Source organism: Neofelis nebulosa, chromosome X, assembly GCF_028018385.1.
Source record: "Neofelis nebulosa isolate mNeoNeb1 chromosome X, mNeoNeb1.pri, whole genome shotgun sequence".
Lineage (NCBI taxonomy): Eukaryota > Metazoa > Chordata > Mammalia > Carnivora > Felidae > Neofelis > Neofelis nebulosa.
Genome location: NC_080800.1, coordinates 57,065,396 through 57,083,592, shown reverse-complemented (window position 1 = coordinate 57,083,592; position 18,197 = coordinate 57,065,396). Strand labels below are relative to the sequence as shown.

Below are 18,197 nucleotides of genomic sequence, written 5' to 3'. Positions count from 1 at the left end.
CCTGCCAAATATGCCCGTGTCCTCATCTTTGGAACTTGTGAATATGTTACCTTACAGGGTAAGGACGACAACAACAACAACAACAACAACAACAACAACAACAACTTTGCAGATGTGATTAAGTTAAGGATCTTGAGATGGGGAGATAATCCTGTGTTATTTGGTTGGTTCTTATAAGTGAAAGAGGGAGGCAGGAGAGTCAGTTTCAGAGCAATGCAGTGGGAGAAAGTCTTGATCAGCCATTACTGCCTTTGAAGATGGAGGAAGGAGGCTATGAGCCCAGGAAATGTGGACAGCTTCTAGAAGCTGGAAAAGGCAAGGAAGTGAATTCTTTCCTAGAGCCTCCAGAAAGGAAAACAGCCCTCTGACATCTTGGTTTTGACCCAGTGAGGTCCATTTCTGATTTCTGACTTCCGGAACCATAAGATAAGATAGAACTATAAGAAATAGAACAACAATACAGGTGGCTTGGTCATTATTACTCTATTTACAACTCTCTTCAGTTCTGGCTTTTCCTGGCTTTCATCACAGGGCAATGTAATCTAAACACTTCTTCAAAATAAAAATGGATCCTTTTGCCCATGTACACATGATTTTCCAACCCGTAACTACTTTTGATCTCAAGGCATTGGCCTGTAACAGTGGCCTCAGTTCTACCTTGGACAATGAACAAGAGATCTCTTGGGTAAGCTGCAAGACAATTTATAACAACCTCTTCTTAGAGTTTCCACTTACACATTGAAAATCATGTGCTTTAATGAAAAACCTACACAGTGAGTTGAGTCACAAAACCACATTCTGAGTCCTATTCAGAAAAAAGTGAACTCCTAAGTATGGTCTTTCCTTTGGCAGGGGATTTCTGAGCGTAACAATGAGATGCTAGAGTAGCACTCAACCCTTCAGGTTGTTCAGGTCTAAGGCCCATGGGGATTAGAACACTAGAACCAGGAAAAATGGGCAAGGGAAGAGGAAAAGAACTTGCTTCCTCAGAGGGAGGGTGGAAAGAGCAAGGAAAAAAAAATACAGCCAAGTAATGGGAAGTGAGAAATGGCCTCCCACCATTGATGCCTCCCTGTTCTCTCGCTCTTTTTGGAAACTTTCCACGTAGAAGCTCCAGTGCGGCGCACTTGCCCCTCGAGGCTGGGCTTGAGGAATGAGCCTGGGGCAGGCTGGGAAAGTCTTGCTTTGAGAACCGCCGCCCTGGCTGAGTGGTGGGGAGATCGCTGGGAGGAGTCATGGGACGAGAAACGGAAAGACTACATCTCCCAGGCCGCCACGCTTTCCAGCTGGAGTCCCAGGGCGCCCACGGCTCCCCAGTTTCCGTAGGGAAGCGCCGGGCTACTGCAGCTATTGTGCGTAGTGATATCGCCCTCCTCTTCCCTCTCGGGTGTCTAGGGTGGAAGGCTACGTTTTATTGCCTCCTAGGCTTAACTCCTCCGGAGACTAACAGGACAGCAGGCCGGCTCCCTTGGACCAGGAAGAACTCTTGGGAGCAAGAACACTTTGGTAACGCAATCCCAGGGTGCGTGGAGAACAGTTGGAGAAGGAGCCCGAGTGCTGAGGCTCAGCACAAGGGTTCGCTGGGGCTGGGCGGCAGCTCAGGCTTTAAGAAGGGGGAGGGGACAGTACAATCAGGGCTGCCTGCGGAGTTCGGCAAAGGAAATCTTCAGCTAGCTCGGGAACAAGGAGCGAGGAGAGGAGAGTTCCAGCCCCAGAGCTCACCACAGCCTACACCCTGGGCGGGCAGAAGTGTCACGTTTGCAGTTGCTCTGGAAGGATCCCGCTGCTCTCTGGGGGCAAGCTGGGCCGCCTGTCTGGGGAGGTAATGCCTTGGGGGCATGCTGCTTGCTAGGCAGAAGAACCCAGCCCGGGTCGGACCGCATTAGTTTGCTTTGCGTGTCACCTGAAGCAATTGCCGGCCTCCCGCTTCCGGTACAGGCCAGCCGGCTCTACCCGGGAATCTCAACCGAACAGGTACCTGTCCTCCAGAGGGAGGGAGGCTAAAAATTTCCCAGGCGGGACCCACACTCAGTCCTTCCCATCTACTCCCCTCTACTGTGTCGCTGATGCTTTTGGTCTTTGTGTCTTTCTTCTCTTTCAACCCTTGCCATCAGAACCATGGGGCATCCCCCGCTGGAGTTCAGCGACTGCTACCTGGACAGCCCTGATTTCCGCGAGAGGCTCAAGTGTTATGAGCTGGAGCTGGAGAGGACCAATAAATTCATTAAGGACGTGATCAAAGATGGCAACGCGCTTATCAGCGCAATGAGAAGTAAGTGGAAGGCTTCGATGGATGAGCCGTTTCCTTGAGCCAGTGACTCTGGCCTTTAAGCTCTTCGACACTACAGGGAAAGGGAAGATTCAGGGTGATTCCCAATCCTGTTCTCTGAGGCGAATGGGTTTCTGAACACTTCGGCAGTGGGGTCAGTAGAAGTGGAAGGTGGTGGCTGTAACTAGAACTTTGGGCCTTTCCCTTTAGTGGCCTTGACCTTATAAGACAGGATCTGTACCTGTGCCAAGGAATCTCTTACTCTGCACCTATTCTTACTTGGCAGGTTGTTCCGAGGGGGCAATTTGCCTGTACTGTCAGACATGTTTAGTGCTCATGTCTTGGGTAAGGAGACATCCAAGCTGACCAAGGAACTGCCCCTAGCACCTCCTAGAGAGGAGGGGATTGAGGCCGGCAGCTTGAGTAATGATTTGTCCTAGCCCTTAGTCGCTACAGATACAGATGGGGGCAGAAAAAAATTCCCTATCTCAACTTGTTTTCTAAGGAAAGCACCTTTGCCCCAGTGATTTTTTTTTTTTAAGTTACTGAGCTAAGGTTTTGGTCAAAGTCAGTCTAAGCTCAGAATTATTGGATGGCCTCACATTCCACTGCATTTTGCTTGGGGGTGAAATAAAGACCTGCCTAGCACCTGACACAAGGATCCCAGCCCCCCCCAGGGAGCATATTATAGGGCCAGGGTTAAGAGCCACTGGTCTGCAGGAACCTCACCTAACTTAGCTTTCCCAGTGGTCACAGCTGACAGCTGTGGGACCCTACCCCCTTTCCCTACTTGTGGAGTTTTTATTTCTGCTAGTTGGCAAAAGACTTAGAGTAAGAGAAAGAATAATAAACATTCCTGACAGGAGTGCAAGCAAGCTAGCCTTTTGTGCCAGAGTGTACCCAGAAGAATGGAGGGCAGTGATTGGGTGGAGTGATCATTTTTTTCCCTTCTTGGCTGAAAAATGACTGCGAAAAATAAAGTCACTGGGCAGAGTTACTTGTAAATATGTCCTGTATATTTATAACTTTTTTCTGATGGATTTATCCTCAAAAGACTGTGTCTAAGTCCAGTGTGGTGACCTCCTTTGAGGCAAATACAGCCAATGAAGAACAGGGAGAAAGGCAGTGGTAACTGCTTTTTTATGCAGCTCTTACTGATTTGCTCCTGGGAGTCCGCTTTCACTGCTGGTGTTGTCTGCACATTTGGTCAGAATATATGAATTGTCCAAGTTCCTGCCAGTCACTTGATTGAGCTTGATTATTTAACGCTTTGTACTATTGTGGTCTAAATAAGAGCACACTCTTGGCAGCACCTTAAAGATGGGGTATTTTGAAATACTGATCCTTAGAGACTTCTAGGCCAGCTTTTGGAGTATGTTGCCACTTAATCAAATTTATTGAGAGGTTAAAGGTATGCAGGTTATACCACAAAAGTAATTAGAAAGGTTGAGGGCTCATTGAAAAGGAAAGAGGAGAATATTTGGATTAAAAAAAATTACTTACTGTGATAAACTGCTTGGTGTAGCCTCTGCAGTCAAATGTAGCTTGTCATAAGCCCCAGGAAGGGGATGGTTTTGAGAAGTGTATGCTAAACAGAAAGTGTTTGTGCTAAAAAGTGTGCTGCTAAGGCACAGCAGAGAGATTCAGATTTTCAAGAAAAAATAAACAGTGCAATAAAACATTTGAGGAAGGGCAAATTTTTGTAAGCTACGGGCAAGTCATGGTTTTTATTCCTTCCTTCTTTTCTGAGACTAAGAGTGGTAAGAGTCAATAATTATGCAGGCCTAAACTTTTGCAGATGGTTAGAAGATCCAAGAAATCATTTTGGCCCATGGGGCTTCTGGATATTCAGGGTGGTTTTCTGTTTGTGAATATGCATAGAAAGCCAAAATAGGACAGGTAGGAAATAAAACAAAGCAGCTAACCCACACTCCATTTCTTTCCTTTAAGTTGCATGATTCTAAAAACATGATTAGGTAGAGGCAAAAGTGGGATGTTTCCTGCTGTCTTGACCACAGTAATGTTGATACTCCCACTCTACTTCCTCACACTGTGCTAGCTTTCTGAGAATAAGTGGGGAAGCAAAACAAAGATATGCTTTTGCTTTGTGTGGAGGAAACAGGAAAAGAGAACACCGGAACTGGAGTTAGAAGACCTGGCTTCACCATCTTGGGATAAGATGGTACAAATTGCTGACTTTATCTGTTAAATGGGGGGAATTATACCCACTTCACAGGGTTGTGGTGAGACTCAAGGGAGTAAATAGATTACGAAAGTGTTTTGTAAATGGAAACAGCTAAGCATTGGAAGTTGTTGATAACATGTCTTTAGGCTAATAATGTATCTGCTGGTGAATGTGTATTTTTAATGAGGTTTCTGAAGGGAAATGCATAAGAAGTAGTTGGAAGCATATTTTTTGCTGTCATCTTATTGGAAAATGTCACTCCCTTCATTGATTGGCATATGTCAGCAGTTAATTTTGTATTCATATGTGGGGATTTGTTTTGGCAGTTGGAGTCTGGCATTAAAGTCATGAAGAATTATAGACACCTTTATATTTAACTTACTAAATTGACTATCAAATCAAATAGCTAGTGTTCCTAGGAACCAATGAAACTTGGTGCATTGTGCTGCAAAAACTAGTTGCAGTTTTTGTTAGAGTTGTTAACCTGGGTGGAACTTGATTTCTATGTTTATTCTGCTTGTGTCTGATTTTGTACAGAGCTCCAGATGAGGTTTTAGTCACAACTGTTTGTGATGATTTATTCATTAAATGTAGGTCCCTTTTGAATATTTACATTTACTTTTGTACTCATAGGTCATTGATGTTATGAAAAATACTCACCGTTTCTCCCTTGGGGAAGTGGTTTATTTCCCACCTTAAATGTGATCTATTTATAATTGTTGGAGTACAACATGATGATTATAACATAAACTAATGGAAAATAAAAACACCATCACTGAAAGGTGAATGTATTTCCTGCTTTTCTGTTTGTCCTTTGTTTTTCTGTTGAGAGTTTGGTCCCTGATGTTTGAATATTTTCTAAGCACTCACACTAGGTATTATTCAGAACAAGTGATGTGGCTCCTTCTTATATCACAATGCAATATAATACACTTAATAAATGCTATATATAGTTCACTGAACACATACCATTCATTCAGTAAATACTTGTGCCCATACTTTATTCAAGCCAGTGTTCTCAGTGCTATCACAGGTGTGGCAGAGTAAGTCATAGATGGATCCTGCCATGAGAGAGTTCCTAGACTAGTAGGAGAGACAAGACATGGGTAGAGTTCACTATCATGTATATCATAGATATGGATCAGAGTCATAAGAGTGGAACAGGTGGCTACTGTGGCACATGACACTAGCAGGATAGCTTATTTCTTGGTGGGAGGACAAGGAAAAGTAAAGGAGGAAGTAGCATTGGAATTGAGCAGAATTAATAACACTTATTGCTTGTTTAACTGTTCCCATGTGCCAGGCATTAAAATATCATAACAGCTTACGAGGTAAGGATTACATTCCCATTTTATAGATGAGAAAACTGAAGTTCAGAGGTATTAAGTAACTTTCTCAACTAAAAGGGGCAAAAGTCTGAATTAGAACCCAGACCTAACTGTAAAGGCCCTGCTTATTTTGCTGTGTTGCACTGTATTCAGGGCAAGGATTTCTTGTAGTAGGAATGATATAGAGAATGTAAAGGGCCAGCAGATAATTCAAGTCATCTGCAATATGTAGGGTACAGGAAGGAGTTTTGGGAGATGAGGTTGGAATAGAAGGTTGAGGACTTGACTGTGAAGGAACCTGTTAGGTACTTCAGATTTTCCTTTGTAGATAGCATAAAGATGTTTTTGGTAGGAGAGAGGCATGGTTTGAGCTGTGCTTTAGGAAGATTCATCTGAGTGTGACATGTAGGGTGCGAGCAATTCCACACAAATATTTGTGACTTTTAGAAGTTAATTGGCAGCTTTAAATTCTCTTTGATATAGCTCAGGGGTCAGAAGGCCTCTTCTATAAAAGGCCGTATTTGAAAAAAAATTATTTAAAATTTTTTTTAATGTTCATTATTTTTGAGAGAGAGACAGAGTGAGAGTAGGGGAGGGGCTGAGAGAGAGGGAGACACAGATTCTGAAGCAGACTCCAGGCTCTGAGTTGTCAGCACAAAGCCTGATGTGGGGCTCGAACTCAGGAACTGTGAGATCATGACTTGAGCTGAAGTTGGACACCCAACCGACTGAGCCACCCAGGCGCCCCTAAAATTTTTTTTAATGCTTATTTATTTTTGAGAGAGAGAGGGAGAGAGAAGAGAGAGAGAGAAAGAGAGAGAGAGATTATGAGTGGGGTAGGACAGAGAGAGGGAGAGACACGGAATCCAAAGCAGGCTCCAGGCTCCGAGCTGTCAGCACAGAGCCCAATGCGGAGCTCAAACCCCCAACCCTTGAGATGATGACCTGAGCCAACGTCGGACACTCAACTGACTGAGCCCCCCAGGCACCCCATGTAAAGGGTCATATTTTAGGCTTTGCAGGCCATACAGTTTCTGTGGAAATTACTTAACTGCCATTGTCATGAAAAAGCAACCATAGATAATATGTACATGAAATGAAAGTGGTTGTGTTCTAATACAACTTTATTGACATTGATACATGAATTTCAGTTAATTTTCATATGTCATGAAATATTCTTCTTTTGAATTTTTCAACTGTTTAAAAATAGAAAAATTCTCAGCTCAGCTGGGGGGGGCAAACAAAAATAGGCAGCAGGTTGTGTTTGTCTCACTGGTGGTAGTTGGCAGACCTTTGATATGACTAGTTAACCTAAAAACCCCAAATGGATTTTTATTGGTAAGGCACTGATAATAGCTAATGGTAGGACATAATGCCATATTTCACATTTCCATCAACTAGGTTTACCTTGATGTGCTGTTAATTATGCCCGATCTGGATTCAGGGATCATAGGCTCAAATGTGGTCAGAGGCCAAGGAGAAAACAGAAAAGTATAAAGCTGTTGGACATGGGTTAATAGGACTGGAGTGATTGGGGTAAAATATCACCCCTTTCAAATGGACTTTACCTTCTTTTTAAAAAAAGATGTGATAAAATACATCCACAGCCTGTATTTAATCAGGTTGCAACTCCAGAGCTAGATGATCTAGCTCTATTAGTCTATGAGTCCTGGACACTAATAGGCTAGGGAAATGAAAGACAATAGTCTCCAGATAGAGACTTCTCTGGGGAAGTACTACTGGCCACTGTTTGCAAATGAGCAGAGGCAGAATGATAGTATAATGGGAAAAAACTCTAGACATGATGACTAGATAGTTGGGTATGGTTCTCTTACCAACGGGGTCTGTGACCTTGGGAAGTCATTTTGCTGGGGCCCCAGGTCTGCAGCTTTAAAAAGGTAGGGGTGGGCAGGAGACCTATAAGCTCACTTTCAGCTCTAACATTCCATGACTTTTTTTTTTGCATCGCATATTGTAGTTTAATCATTTGGGAAAGGAATGACTAACCCAATTATAGGAAGTTATTTTATACCTATGTAAATTTTCACATTATTTTAATGTACATGTCAGTATTTAAATAGAAAAAATTAAACAAAAATATTAGTCTTTCAAAAACCAAGGATAACATACTTTATGTATGTTTGTTTATAAAACAGATGTCAGAAAAAAAAATAATTTCCCTAAGCCCACACATATACATGTACAACCACACATACATAGGCTGTCTAGGACTAATGAAAACTTATGTTTTAAAAGAATGCAAAAGATGCATTCTGTACTAAAAATGTACATTAGGTTGATAAATATAAATATAATTTGTATAGGTTTTATAACGTAGTCTTAAATTAAAAAAAATATTACTTTCTTATATCCTATACTTTTAAAGACAAGAGTTTTAGTTGTTTATAGTAAGGTAAACCTTTTGGAAGTGCTTGTTCAGCTCTTGCTTTGACAACTGGGGCACCTATGTGATAAGTGCTTTCCTGGAAGGATGGGTTGATTCCATCTTTGAGGCAAATTTGATCTTGAATATCCTTAGTGGAGCCATCTCTACCTTGACACAGAAAGAACCTGGTTGCTAGTTCCAACTCTGTCACTAGCTTGCTGTTTGGCATTGAATAAGTTTTTAGCTTTGTGAGAAAGAGTTTTCCCATTTTTAAAATTGGAGTTTGGGTCAGTAAGCTTTAGAGTTCCTCTTGGTTTTATCATTCTCTATTTTCTGGGCTGTACCTATCTTGCTCAAATAGTCAAGCAACCTAAATTGGTTCTGTTATAAACTTTAGAGCCAAATAATCTTTATTCTGGATGAGCAGGTAAGGGGAAAATCAAACTGATATGTCCAGTATGCATAGATGACTTGAATCATGTTAACTTATCTGATTATCTTCTTTTTTAAAAATATTTATTTTTGAAGTAGAGACTGTGTGAGTGGGGGAGGGGCAGAGAGAGAGGAAGACACAGAATTCAAAGCAGGCTCCAGCCTCTGAGCTGTCAGCACAGAGCACGATGCGGGGCTCAAACTCATGAACCATGAGATCATGACCTGAGCTAAGTCAGATGTTTAACCGACTGAGCCACCCAGGTGCCCTCTGATTATCTTCTTGATGAATGCTTCTTGAAAGATGTCAACCTGATGCCCTTTAGTTCTGTCCTGAATAGCTCTGTAGTGAGAGTGACCAAAGCTTTTAATCCCTTTGGGGTGGGTGTAGTGTAATGGTGTGCAGGGAGGAGTTGGTGATGTAATATACATTCTCAGCAGATATCCTGTCATTATGCTGGTGGTATTTGTACTTTGGAACACATGGGGTTATGTTAGATATTCTCTGAAGTCAGATCAATGTAATGGGTATGTCATATGATATTACTGTTAGTAGATATTAACCAGTGTCAAAGGGAATTTGGTGGAGGCATTATTGTCATGTTCACTGAGGGTCCTCAGAAGACTAGATTCCAAAGTCTAAAGTAGTTGGACTAGTAGTGCTGTAGGGAGTAGGGTGGAAAAACAAACCAAACCAGCCTTGCAATGTGACCATTTATAAGATTTTTTGTGCTGGGGAGGGGGAATGGTACTGTCATGGGGTAGGGAACATTATGGCTTGACTTGCTTGTTAAGGAAGGGTTTTCAATCAAAGTTAATAGTGATGAAGGGAAGTTACTTATCAGCTTCATTTCTATAGCCTCACTTTTTATTTTTATTTTTTATTTTTTTAAAATTTTAAATGTTTATTTGAGAGAGAGAGAAAGAGCACACAAGTAGGGGAGGGGCAGAGAGAGAGAGAGGGAGACAGATGATCCAATAGCAGAGAGCTCGAACTCATGACCCATGATATCATGACCTGAGCTGAAGTCGGATGCTTAACCAACTGAGCCACCCAGGCGCCCCCAATGTAGCCTTACTTTTTAAAGCATAGCCTCAAACTTGTTTAATATAGCATCTGTTTCTCTAATCAGTTACTACAAAAATTTCTAGAGTTTTTTTTTAAGTTTATTTATTTTCAGAGATAGAGTGAGCTGGAGGGGGGTTGGGGCAGAGAGGGAGAGAGAATTCCAAGCAGGCTATGTGTTGTAAGTGCAGAGCCTGGCGTGGGGCACAAACCCAAAACTGCGAGATCATGACTGAATTGAGATCAAGAATTGGACTTAACTGACTGAACCACCCAGGCTCCCCACTACAGAAAATTTCTAAAGCCTACGAAGACCTAGAAAGAAATATGGTTTACCAGGAAAGCACCCTGGAAATCTTGAGTCAATTTTTTTTTTCCTAGTGGGGTAGAGTGTCCTCATGATACTTTGTTGGGCTTGCATCAAGTGCTAAAGCCTTGTACAATATAAAGTCAATTCAATTTAATTCAACATGGATTTACTAAGCACCTATATGTGTCAGGTACTATCTTGGGAATTGGGAATATAATGGTTGATAAGGCTGCTATGGGCTCTCCCTCTTGGAGCATACATTAAACATCTGATTACTCACTTAAATAATTTAATTATAATTGTGAGAAGAGCTGTGAGGAAGTTCAGGGTATGATGAATATTCTTTCATGTTAAAAAGAGGGGCTTTGTGGGGGAAAAAAGGGAGCTAGATCATAGGGATGTAACCATCCATAGGAAAAAGAATAAACTGAAAAGGAAGAGCTCCGAAGTCAAAGCTACCTGTTTTACTCTATTGGTAGTTAATAGTTCTGATAATGAGCTAGACTCTTCAAGTTAATGGAGATTTTCTCAGAAACAGACAGGGTATGTATATCTCATGTGGACTTTAGGGAAAATTTAAAGTACCTACTATTTCCTTCTTCTTTTATAAGTATATTAAATTTTTTTTTGATAGATAACACATGAACATGGTACAAAATTCAAAAGGTACAAAAGGCTAAATGTTCTCCCTCCTCTTATGTCTCAATTCCCCCATTCTCCACCCTAGAGGCAACAACAGGTAGCTGTTTATCCTTTAAAAAGACTTTACCCCATTGCTTCTTTTAACTTCTGCTTCCTCAGGAGTGTGTTTCATTGTAGGCACATTTCTAGCCACACTGGGGTAAGATTTCGTAAAGATTGTGTTTGGAGGGAATGGTAGGTTAAAGACATCAGAGGGGCACCTAGGTGGCTTAGTCGGTTAAGTGTCTGACTTTAGCTCAGATCATGATCTCAGTTTGTGGGTTCAGGCCCTGCATTGGGCTCTGTGCTGTCAGAAAAGACTGGGTTTGTAGCTCCTCAAAAACTCACACACCCAGAGTCTTGTCACTATTTAACCTGTTTCAAAGCTACCTAGAAAAACCACATTTGCAGGGCTTCTCCTTACTTCACCTGACTTATAGCTAGCTCGGTGTGCAAAGTTCTATCCCCAGAGTGTTTTACGTTACAGCTGCCTGAGACTGCAATACCAGTAGGGTAAGCAAGAGTCTGGCCAAAAACATGAAAAGAAGAAATGGGGAATGAGATACCCATCGGGGACTTTGGAAAACTCTGACATATTCCTGGAAATCTAGAATGCCACATGCATGCTCAGGGCTGTGCATGTGCCTACAAAAGACATGAGAAGGCTCCAATTTCTTCCCAATGGCTGAACTTGAAGCAGAGTTGTAAACTGCCTGGCTGAGTATTGAAGGAATGCCCCAAAATATACATAGAGCCCCTTGGCAAAAGGTGGAAGACATAATGGTTCAAGAAATTTAAGATCTCTGAAAAATCACTAGCTGGCCACTAAACTAACTAAGCAGAGATGTCAGTGGCAAGGAATACAAACATTACATAATCAGTCCAAGAAAGACACCAAACACAGCAGCAGCAACAAGGATAACAAAACAACAATAGCAACTTTTGCTATCCTAGGGGTCAGGATCTGATTTCTAGAGGTACCATAGTAGATTGTGTTAAATGCCCAATTTTCAACAAAAAAATGATTAGGCATGCAAAACAAAAATGTATGGCCTATATGCAGGAAAATAGCAATCAGTATAGACTGTCCCTAATATGGCCTAAATGTTAAAATTTAGACAAAAATATTAAATCAGCTAATATAAACATAGTCAAAGAACTAAAGGAAACCATATCTAAAGATTAAAGAAATGCATGAGAACAATGTATCACCAAAGAGTTATTATAAAGAGATAAAAATTATAAAAAAAAACAAGTGAGATTCTGGAATTGAAAAGTAAAATAGATGAAATGAAAAATTCACTAGAGAGGCTTTATAGCAGTTTTGAGCTATAATCATAATCATAATCATAATAATAAAAAATAGGATAGTCGAACTTGAATATATGTCAATTGAGATTATCCAGTTTGAGCAAAAGATGGGAACAAATGAAGAAAAATGAACAGAACCCCAGAAACTGTGGGACACGATCAGGTGTACAACATATGCATAATGGAAGTCCCAGGAGAAGATAGATTGAAAGGAGCAGAAAGAATACTTGAAAAAATAATGGCACAAACCTTCATAAATTTGATGAACAACACTAATCTCCAGATTCAGGAAGCTCAAAAAACCCCAAGTAGGATAAACTCAAAGAGAGCCATACCTGACACATTATATTCAAACAGATGAAAACCAGAGACCAAATCTTGAAAGAAGCAAGGGAAAAATAACTCATTGGATAAATGGGATCCTTAATAATATTAAAAGTTAACTTATAAATAATCATGGGGACCAGAAGGCAGTGGGCTGACATATTCAACGTGCTGAAAGAAAAATAATGGCAACCAGGCATTCTGTATTCATGAAAACTATCCTTTATCCTTCAAAACACAAGGGAGAAATTAAGACATTCTGGGATAAACAAAAACAAAAACTGAGAATTTGTCACTAGCAGACGTGCCCTATAAGATATACTAATGGCAGTCCTTTGGGATGAAATGAAATAATGATGAATGATAACTCAAATCTGTAATAAATATGAAGAGTACCAGTAAATTAATGATATATGTAGATATAAAAGACAGTATCACTGTCTTTTAGTAACTCTTTTTCTTCCCTACCTGATTTAAATGGCAACTGCATAATGCAATAGTTATAAAACTATGTCAATGAGCTAATGATATATAAAGATGTAACACATATGACAATACAGCACAAAGCAGGGGAGAGGAAACATTTATACTGGCAGCGTGTTTCTGCATACTTTCTAATTAAGTTAAAACTAATCTGAACTAGATTGTCTTAAATTAAGATGGTAATTGTAATCCTAAGGTCAGCCACTAACAAAATAACTAAAAGAATATAGTGAAAGAAACAACAAGAGAATTGAAGTAGTACAATAGACAATATCTATTTAACACAGAAGAAGGTAGTAATGGAAGAATAGAGGAAACAAGATAAGACATATAGAAAATAAAATAAATGGTAGACATAAATCCTACCTATCAGCAATTATATTGTGAATGGAATGCACTGCAGTAGAAAGGCAGGGATTAGCAAAATGGATAAATTGATTAAAATATATACTGTCTTGGGTGTCTGCGTGACTCGGTTGAAAATCCAACTCTTGATTTTGGCTTAGGTCACTATCCCTGAGTTGTGGGATTGCACCCCTCTTTGGGCTCCACACTGAGCATGGAGCCCACTTCAGATTCTATCTCTCCTTCTGTGCCTCTCCCCCACTAGTGCATGTACTCTCTCTCATATGTATGTATATGTATGTGTATATATATATGTACGTATATATATGTGTGTATATATGTGTATATATGTGCATATATATGTACATATATATATTTATATATACATACACACATATACATACATACAGTCTTTAAGAGACACATTTTGGATTGAAAGACACAAATGGTGAGAATAAAAAGATGCAAAAATGTGCCAAGCAAATAGTAACCAAAGAGAGTTGTGGTAGCTATACTAATATCAGACAGCATAGATTTTAAGACAAAATATTTTTGATATACAAAGAAAAAAATTTATCATGGTAAACACAGCCCATATATCAGGAAGATATAAAATTATAAACATATGCATCTAACAACAGAGCTCCAAAATACATGAAGCAAAAGTGGACAGAATTGAAGGGAGAAATAGATACTCTAGCAATAGTAGCAGGAGACCTCAATATTCCACTTACAATAAGGGATAGATTAACTAGACAGAGATCAACAAGGAAATAGAAGATTTTTACAATACTGTAAGCCAACTTGACCTTTTACAGACATTTGTAGAACACTCTACATGACAACAGCAGGTACACATTCTTCTCAAGTGCAACATGGAACACTTTTCAGGATAGACCCTCTGGTAAGTCACAAAACATGACTGAATATATTTATTCATATGAAGTATATTCTCTAGCTATAGTGTAATGAAATTAGAAATCAGTAACAAAAGGATATTTAGGTAATTCACAAATATGTGGAAATTAAATATCATACTCTTAAGTGTCTTGTGAGCCAAAGAAATCATAAGGGAAATTAGAAAATACTTTGGAATGAATAAAAATGAAAAAAAATGTGCCAGAAATTATGGGATGCAGGAAAAGCAGTGCCCCTCCTCTGCTCATCCTCTCTCTCAAAAATAAATAAACTTTAAAAAAATTAAAGAAAAATTAACACTCATGTTTTGCAAACTCTTCCAAAATTCAGAAGGGGAGAGAACACTTCTTACCACATTGTCTGAGGCCCGTAGTATCCTGATAGCAAAACCAGACATTACAAGAAAATAAAACTATAGACCAAATTCCTTTAATAATACAGATGCAAATATCCTCAACAAAATGCTAGGAAATCAAATCCAGCAACATGTAAAAAGGATTATATACCATAATCAATGGAATTTATTTCAAGAATACAAAATTAGTTTAACATATGAAAATTAATTAATGTAATGTAATACACCAAATAATTAGGATAAAGAAGAAATTGCATATTATTATCTTAATAGATACAGATATTTTAAAAACCTTATTACTTTATTATGTTAAAAGAACACTAGACAAACTAGGTATATCAGGTTAATAGTTGTTTAAGGCTGGAGGAGAGAGTTAGGACATATTATGACTGCTAATAAGTAAAATATTTCTTTTTGGGATTGTGAAAATTTTCTAAAACTAGATTTTGATGATAGTTGCACAACTCTGTGACAATACTAAAACCCATTTAACTGTACACTTTAATGAGTGATATGCGAGTTATATGTTAAATTTTTTTTTTAACATTGTGCATGGAAACAGGTGCTTGGGTTATATACCTACATTTTCCTTTGGTTCTTATGGAATAACAGACCTGGAAGGTTGTTTAGGAAACTTTACATCCACTCTGTGGGGTTTATATCCAGGGAAAAGGAAGCCAAGAGAGAGAAATGGCTTCTCCAGGGACCTAGAGCTGGAGTTCAGGTTGGGATCAGAATCAGATTTCCTGGTTTTCCATTCTAAGGTTCTTTCTGTGCTGTAGTTTACGAAGGTATCTTGCATCAAAACTGCCTGGATATTCTTTATTGGGGCTGACAGTGCTTTTATTTGAAATGACCCCATTAGCAGTAAAGAACTGTACTTGTAGTTTCCTTTCATTCCCTCTCCCACCCCACCATCATGGCTGGAATTTTCCCTGTTGAACAAGGGGTTTTCCCTGTTGAGAAGTCTAGCCTCAATTTAATTAGGATCTGGTTGTGTTTTCTTTCCTTTGTCATAGAAGAATGGCTATACCTTTTGATGGTGTGACACCCGTCCTCTTTGTTTCCTTCACTGAGAGTCTATACCAGCTGGTTGGGCAGTTCTAGACGGCTTCCCTCTTCTCTGCTCATTTGTTGATGTCTTTTAGCAAATGTAGCTGCTTTTCATGTAGTGTAGTGTATAATTGGGAAATGTGTGGCATTACTAAAGGGTGACAAAGTCCTCCCCCCATATTATTTTTATCATAAAGCAGTGTGAAATTTCTCATAAGTGGCAAGCATTAGGCCCTGAACTTTAGTACCATATTAGGAATTTCAAGGGAGTTCTTTACAAAAGGTTTTCATTAAGGACTTCCCAGAAATAGGAGGGCCACATTTCAGCTTCCAGTTCTCTTTCCAGAGCCAGGCTATTATGGAAAAGCCTTTCCATGTGATTGGAAAAATATGTATTATGCATGTGGCAGTTGACAGCTGGAGCCTAATCCTGAATTCATCCATCCTGAATTGATTAGGTGGGGGAAGGTTGATGGGTAACAAGCCATCAAGGTGTTTTTATAGCTGCCCCTTACAACTCTTGCTTAGAGCATAGAAAAAAATGGAAAGGGAATTTTATTTTATTTTATTTTTTTTATTATTTTTTTTTAAATTAACCATCCCAACAGGGAGATGGTGGGACAGAGATGTCAGGGATCCAGGTGTGGTTCTTAAATTTTTTTTTTTCAACGTTTTTTATTTATTTTTGGGACAGAGAGAGACAGAGCATGAACGGGGGAGGGGCAGAGAGAAGGGAGACACAGAATCGGAAACAGGAAACAGGCTCCAGGCTCCGAGCCATCAGCCCAGAGCCCGACGCGGGGCTCGAACTCACGGACCGCGAGATCGTAACCTGGCTGAAGTCGGACGCTTAACCGACTGCGCCACCCAGGCGCCCCGGAAAGGGAATTTTAAAGAGAATGTCCCTGCTACCATTGTCACCATGCTGAATTTCTCTTGCTCTTAATATGGGAAATATTGATATATCTTCAAATTTGGTTTGTCTGGAGAGATTTGTCTTCTAGAATCCATGCCCATGCTCAATATTTCATGGCTTATGGGAATGATTATTCTGTTATAGTACCAAATGGGAAAGCAAAAGGTTATCAGTGTGCTAATTGGGTAACAGCTCAGCCAGGGATTGTATGGCTGCACTAGCAGAAAGGGGAAGGAAAGCTGGGGCTTCTTGGCATTTTGTTTGATTTTCCTTTGTGAAAAGCAGATGCTGTTTAATTATTTCCTTTCCTTTTTGACTAATGGCACTGTCTTGCTGGAAATGAACTTATAGAGTTCTAAGGGCCTTTAAGAGAACATTTAACTCTTTCATATTTCAGATGAGGAAACAAACTTAAAAGGGAATGTTCTTGTTCAAGATCACGGAGCCAGCTAATCACAGAGTCAGTACTAGAACCCAATAACTAGTCCCAGTCCTTGGCTCTGTGCAGTATCACTGTGCCTCACAAAGAAGTCTCTACTCTTTACAACCTCTTTTTGCTAAGCCTGTGATTTTTTTTCAGAATCACTTTCAGATTGTGAAAGAAAAGAATTGTTTTTTCTTTACAGCCTCTTGCCAAGAATGCACCTCCAGTGTTGGCCTGAAGACAGACACGCATTTCACAGACCTGCAGGAATGGAGTAGGGGAAAGAAAGTTCAGGGAGTCTGAAGTTAACTGCTGTACTTTTTCTAGTTGGCTCTTGCCCAGTAGGAGCTTGGTGAAATAGAAGATCAAGAGCTTTCTCTTTTGTAATAGAATTCCCCTTCAGAAATGTGGAGTTTAGAGAATCCAATTATGAATGAGGAAGAAGTAATTCTAATACAAATTGGGTTGTTTTAGGTATGGTAATGCTTGTACTGGACAACTGCAAGGCTAGGTTCTGTGAATGTGATCTTAGGCTGATCAAGTACTTGGATGTGGATATAGATATGGATAGAAGTTAACATTTGCGAAGCACTTTACAGTATACAAGACATTTTCACATATCTTATATAACTTAATCTGAGAAGGAAAATGTTATTATCTCCATTTTGTAGATGAGAAAACCAAGGCTTAAAGAGCTTAAGTACTTTCCCACTGCTAAGTCAGTAGTAGAGCTAAGACTTAGATTTTCTGAATATTCTTTCCACTGTTCCACATTGCTTTTATTCCTTTTAGTGATGAAAGAGGATATAAGTGTTTTTCAGATGAACAGATAGTTTAGAAAGAATAGATATGAAAAAGAGATATGGAGCCTTTTGTAGAGAAACAGGAGCAATCACCAGTATGCATGTACAGGGAAAGTGGCCATTAACAAAGGTTTGAAAGCTGGAGAACAGCAGTAAAGAAATGGGTAGCTGGCAGGGCTGATAGCCCAGAGCTTGTGGTAGAGTTTTTGGCATCATCAACTAACTGTGTGCTATTCTGGGAAGGCTGCCGTGAAGACAGTTCAGACCAAGGTAGAGAGGTCTTTAAGGGAGAATTCTCTGAAGCCAATGGAGGTGGTTAAAAAGAATTAAAGAAGCGTCATATTGATGATGGGGGAGGAGGTGATCCTGGGCAATATTCGTTACATCTTTGGGATATAAAATAAAGCTTAAAATTATAAATTAGTTAATAAGGAAGAAAAATGGGGCATATTTTAATAGGTCACTTAGTTTTCTGTTCTAGAGGTTGCATAGGTCGTGCAGGCATTATTTCATCCCAAGTTATGTGAATGTTGACTTTTAGGGCTAATACCCATCTTGTTTGAAACCATTGTGATCCTTAGATGGAGTTGTGTGTTTGCACTGATATT

The 18,197-nt window shown here is 39.8% G+C and overlaps 1 protein-coding gene across 8 annotated transcripts in view; it reads left to right on the top strand.

The window, feature by feature from the left end:
- The first annotated feature begins 1,374 nt into the window (after positions 1–1,374).
- The window catches only part of OPHN1 (oligophrenin 1), a 541,657-nt gene continuing 524,834 nt past the window's right edge, over positions 1,375–18,197 (top strand). For 5 of the 8 annotated variants that reach the window (XR_009257107.1, XM_058713532.1, XM_058713531.1 and 2 more), the window contains exons 1-2: positions 1,414–1,522; positions 2,115–2,272. Coding sequence is in view for 6 of the 8 variants with exons in the window: in XM_058713532.1 (XP_058569515.1) it covers positions 2,119–2,272 (154 nt within the window). In the remaining 2 variants the exon portion in view is untranslated. Of the gene's footprint in view, positions 1,975–2,114; positions 2,273–18,197 lie in introns of those variants that run through there. The other 3 variants (XM_058713537.1, XM_058713536.1, XM_058713538.1) reach the window with 3 other exon arrangements.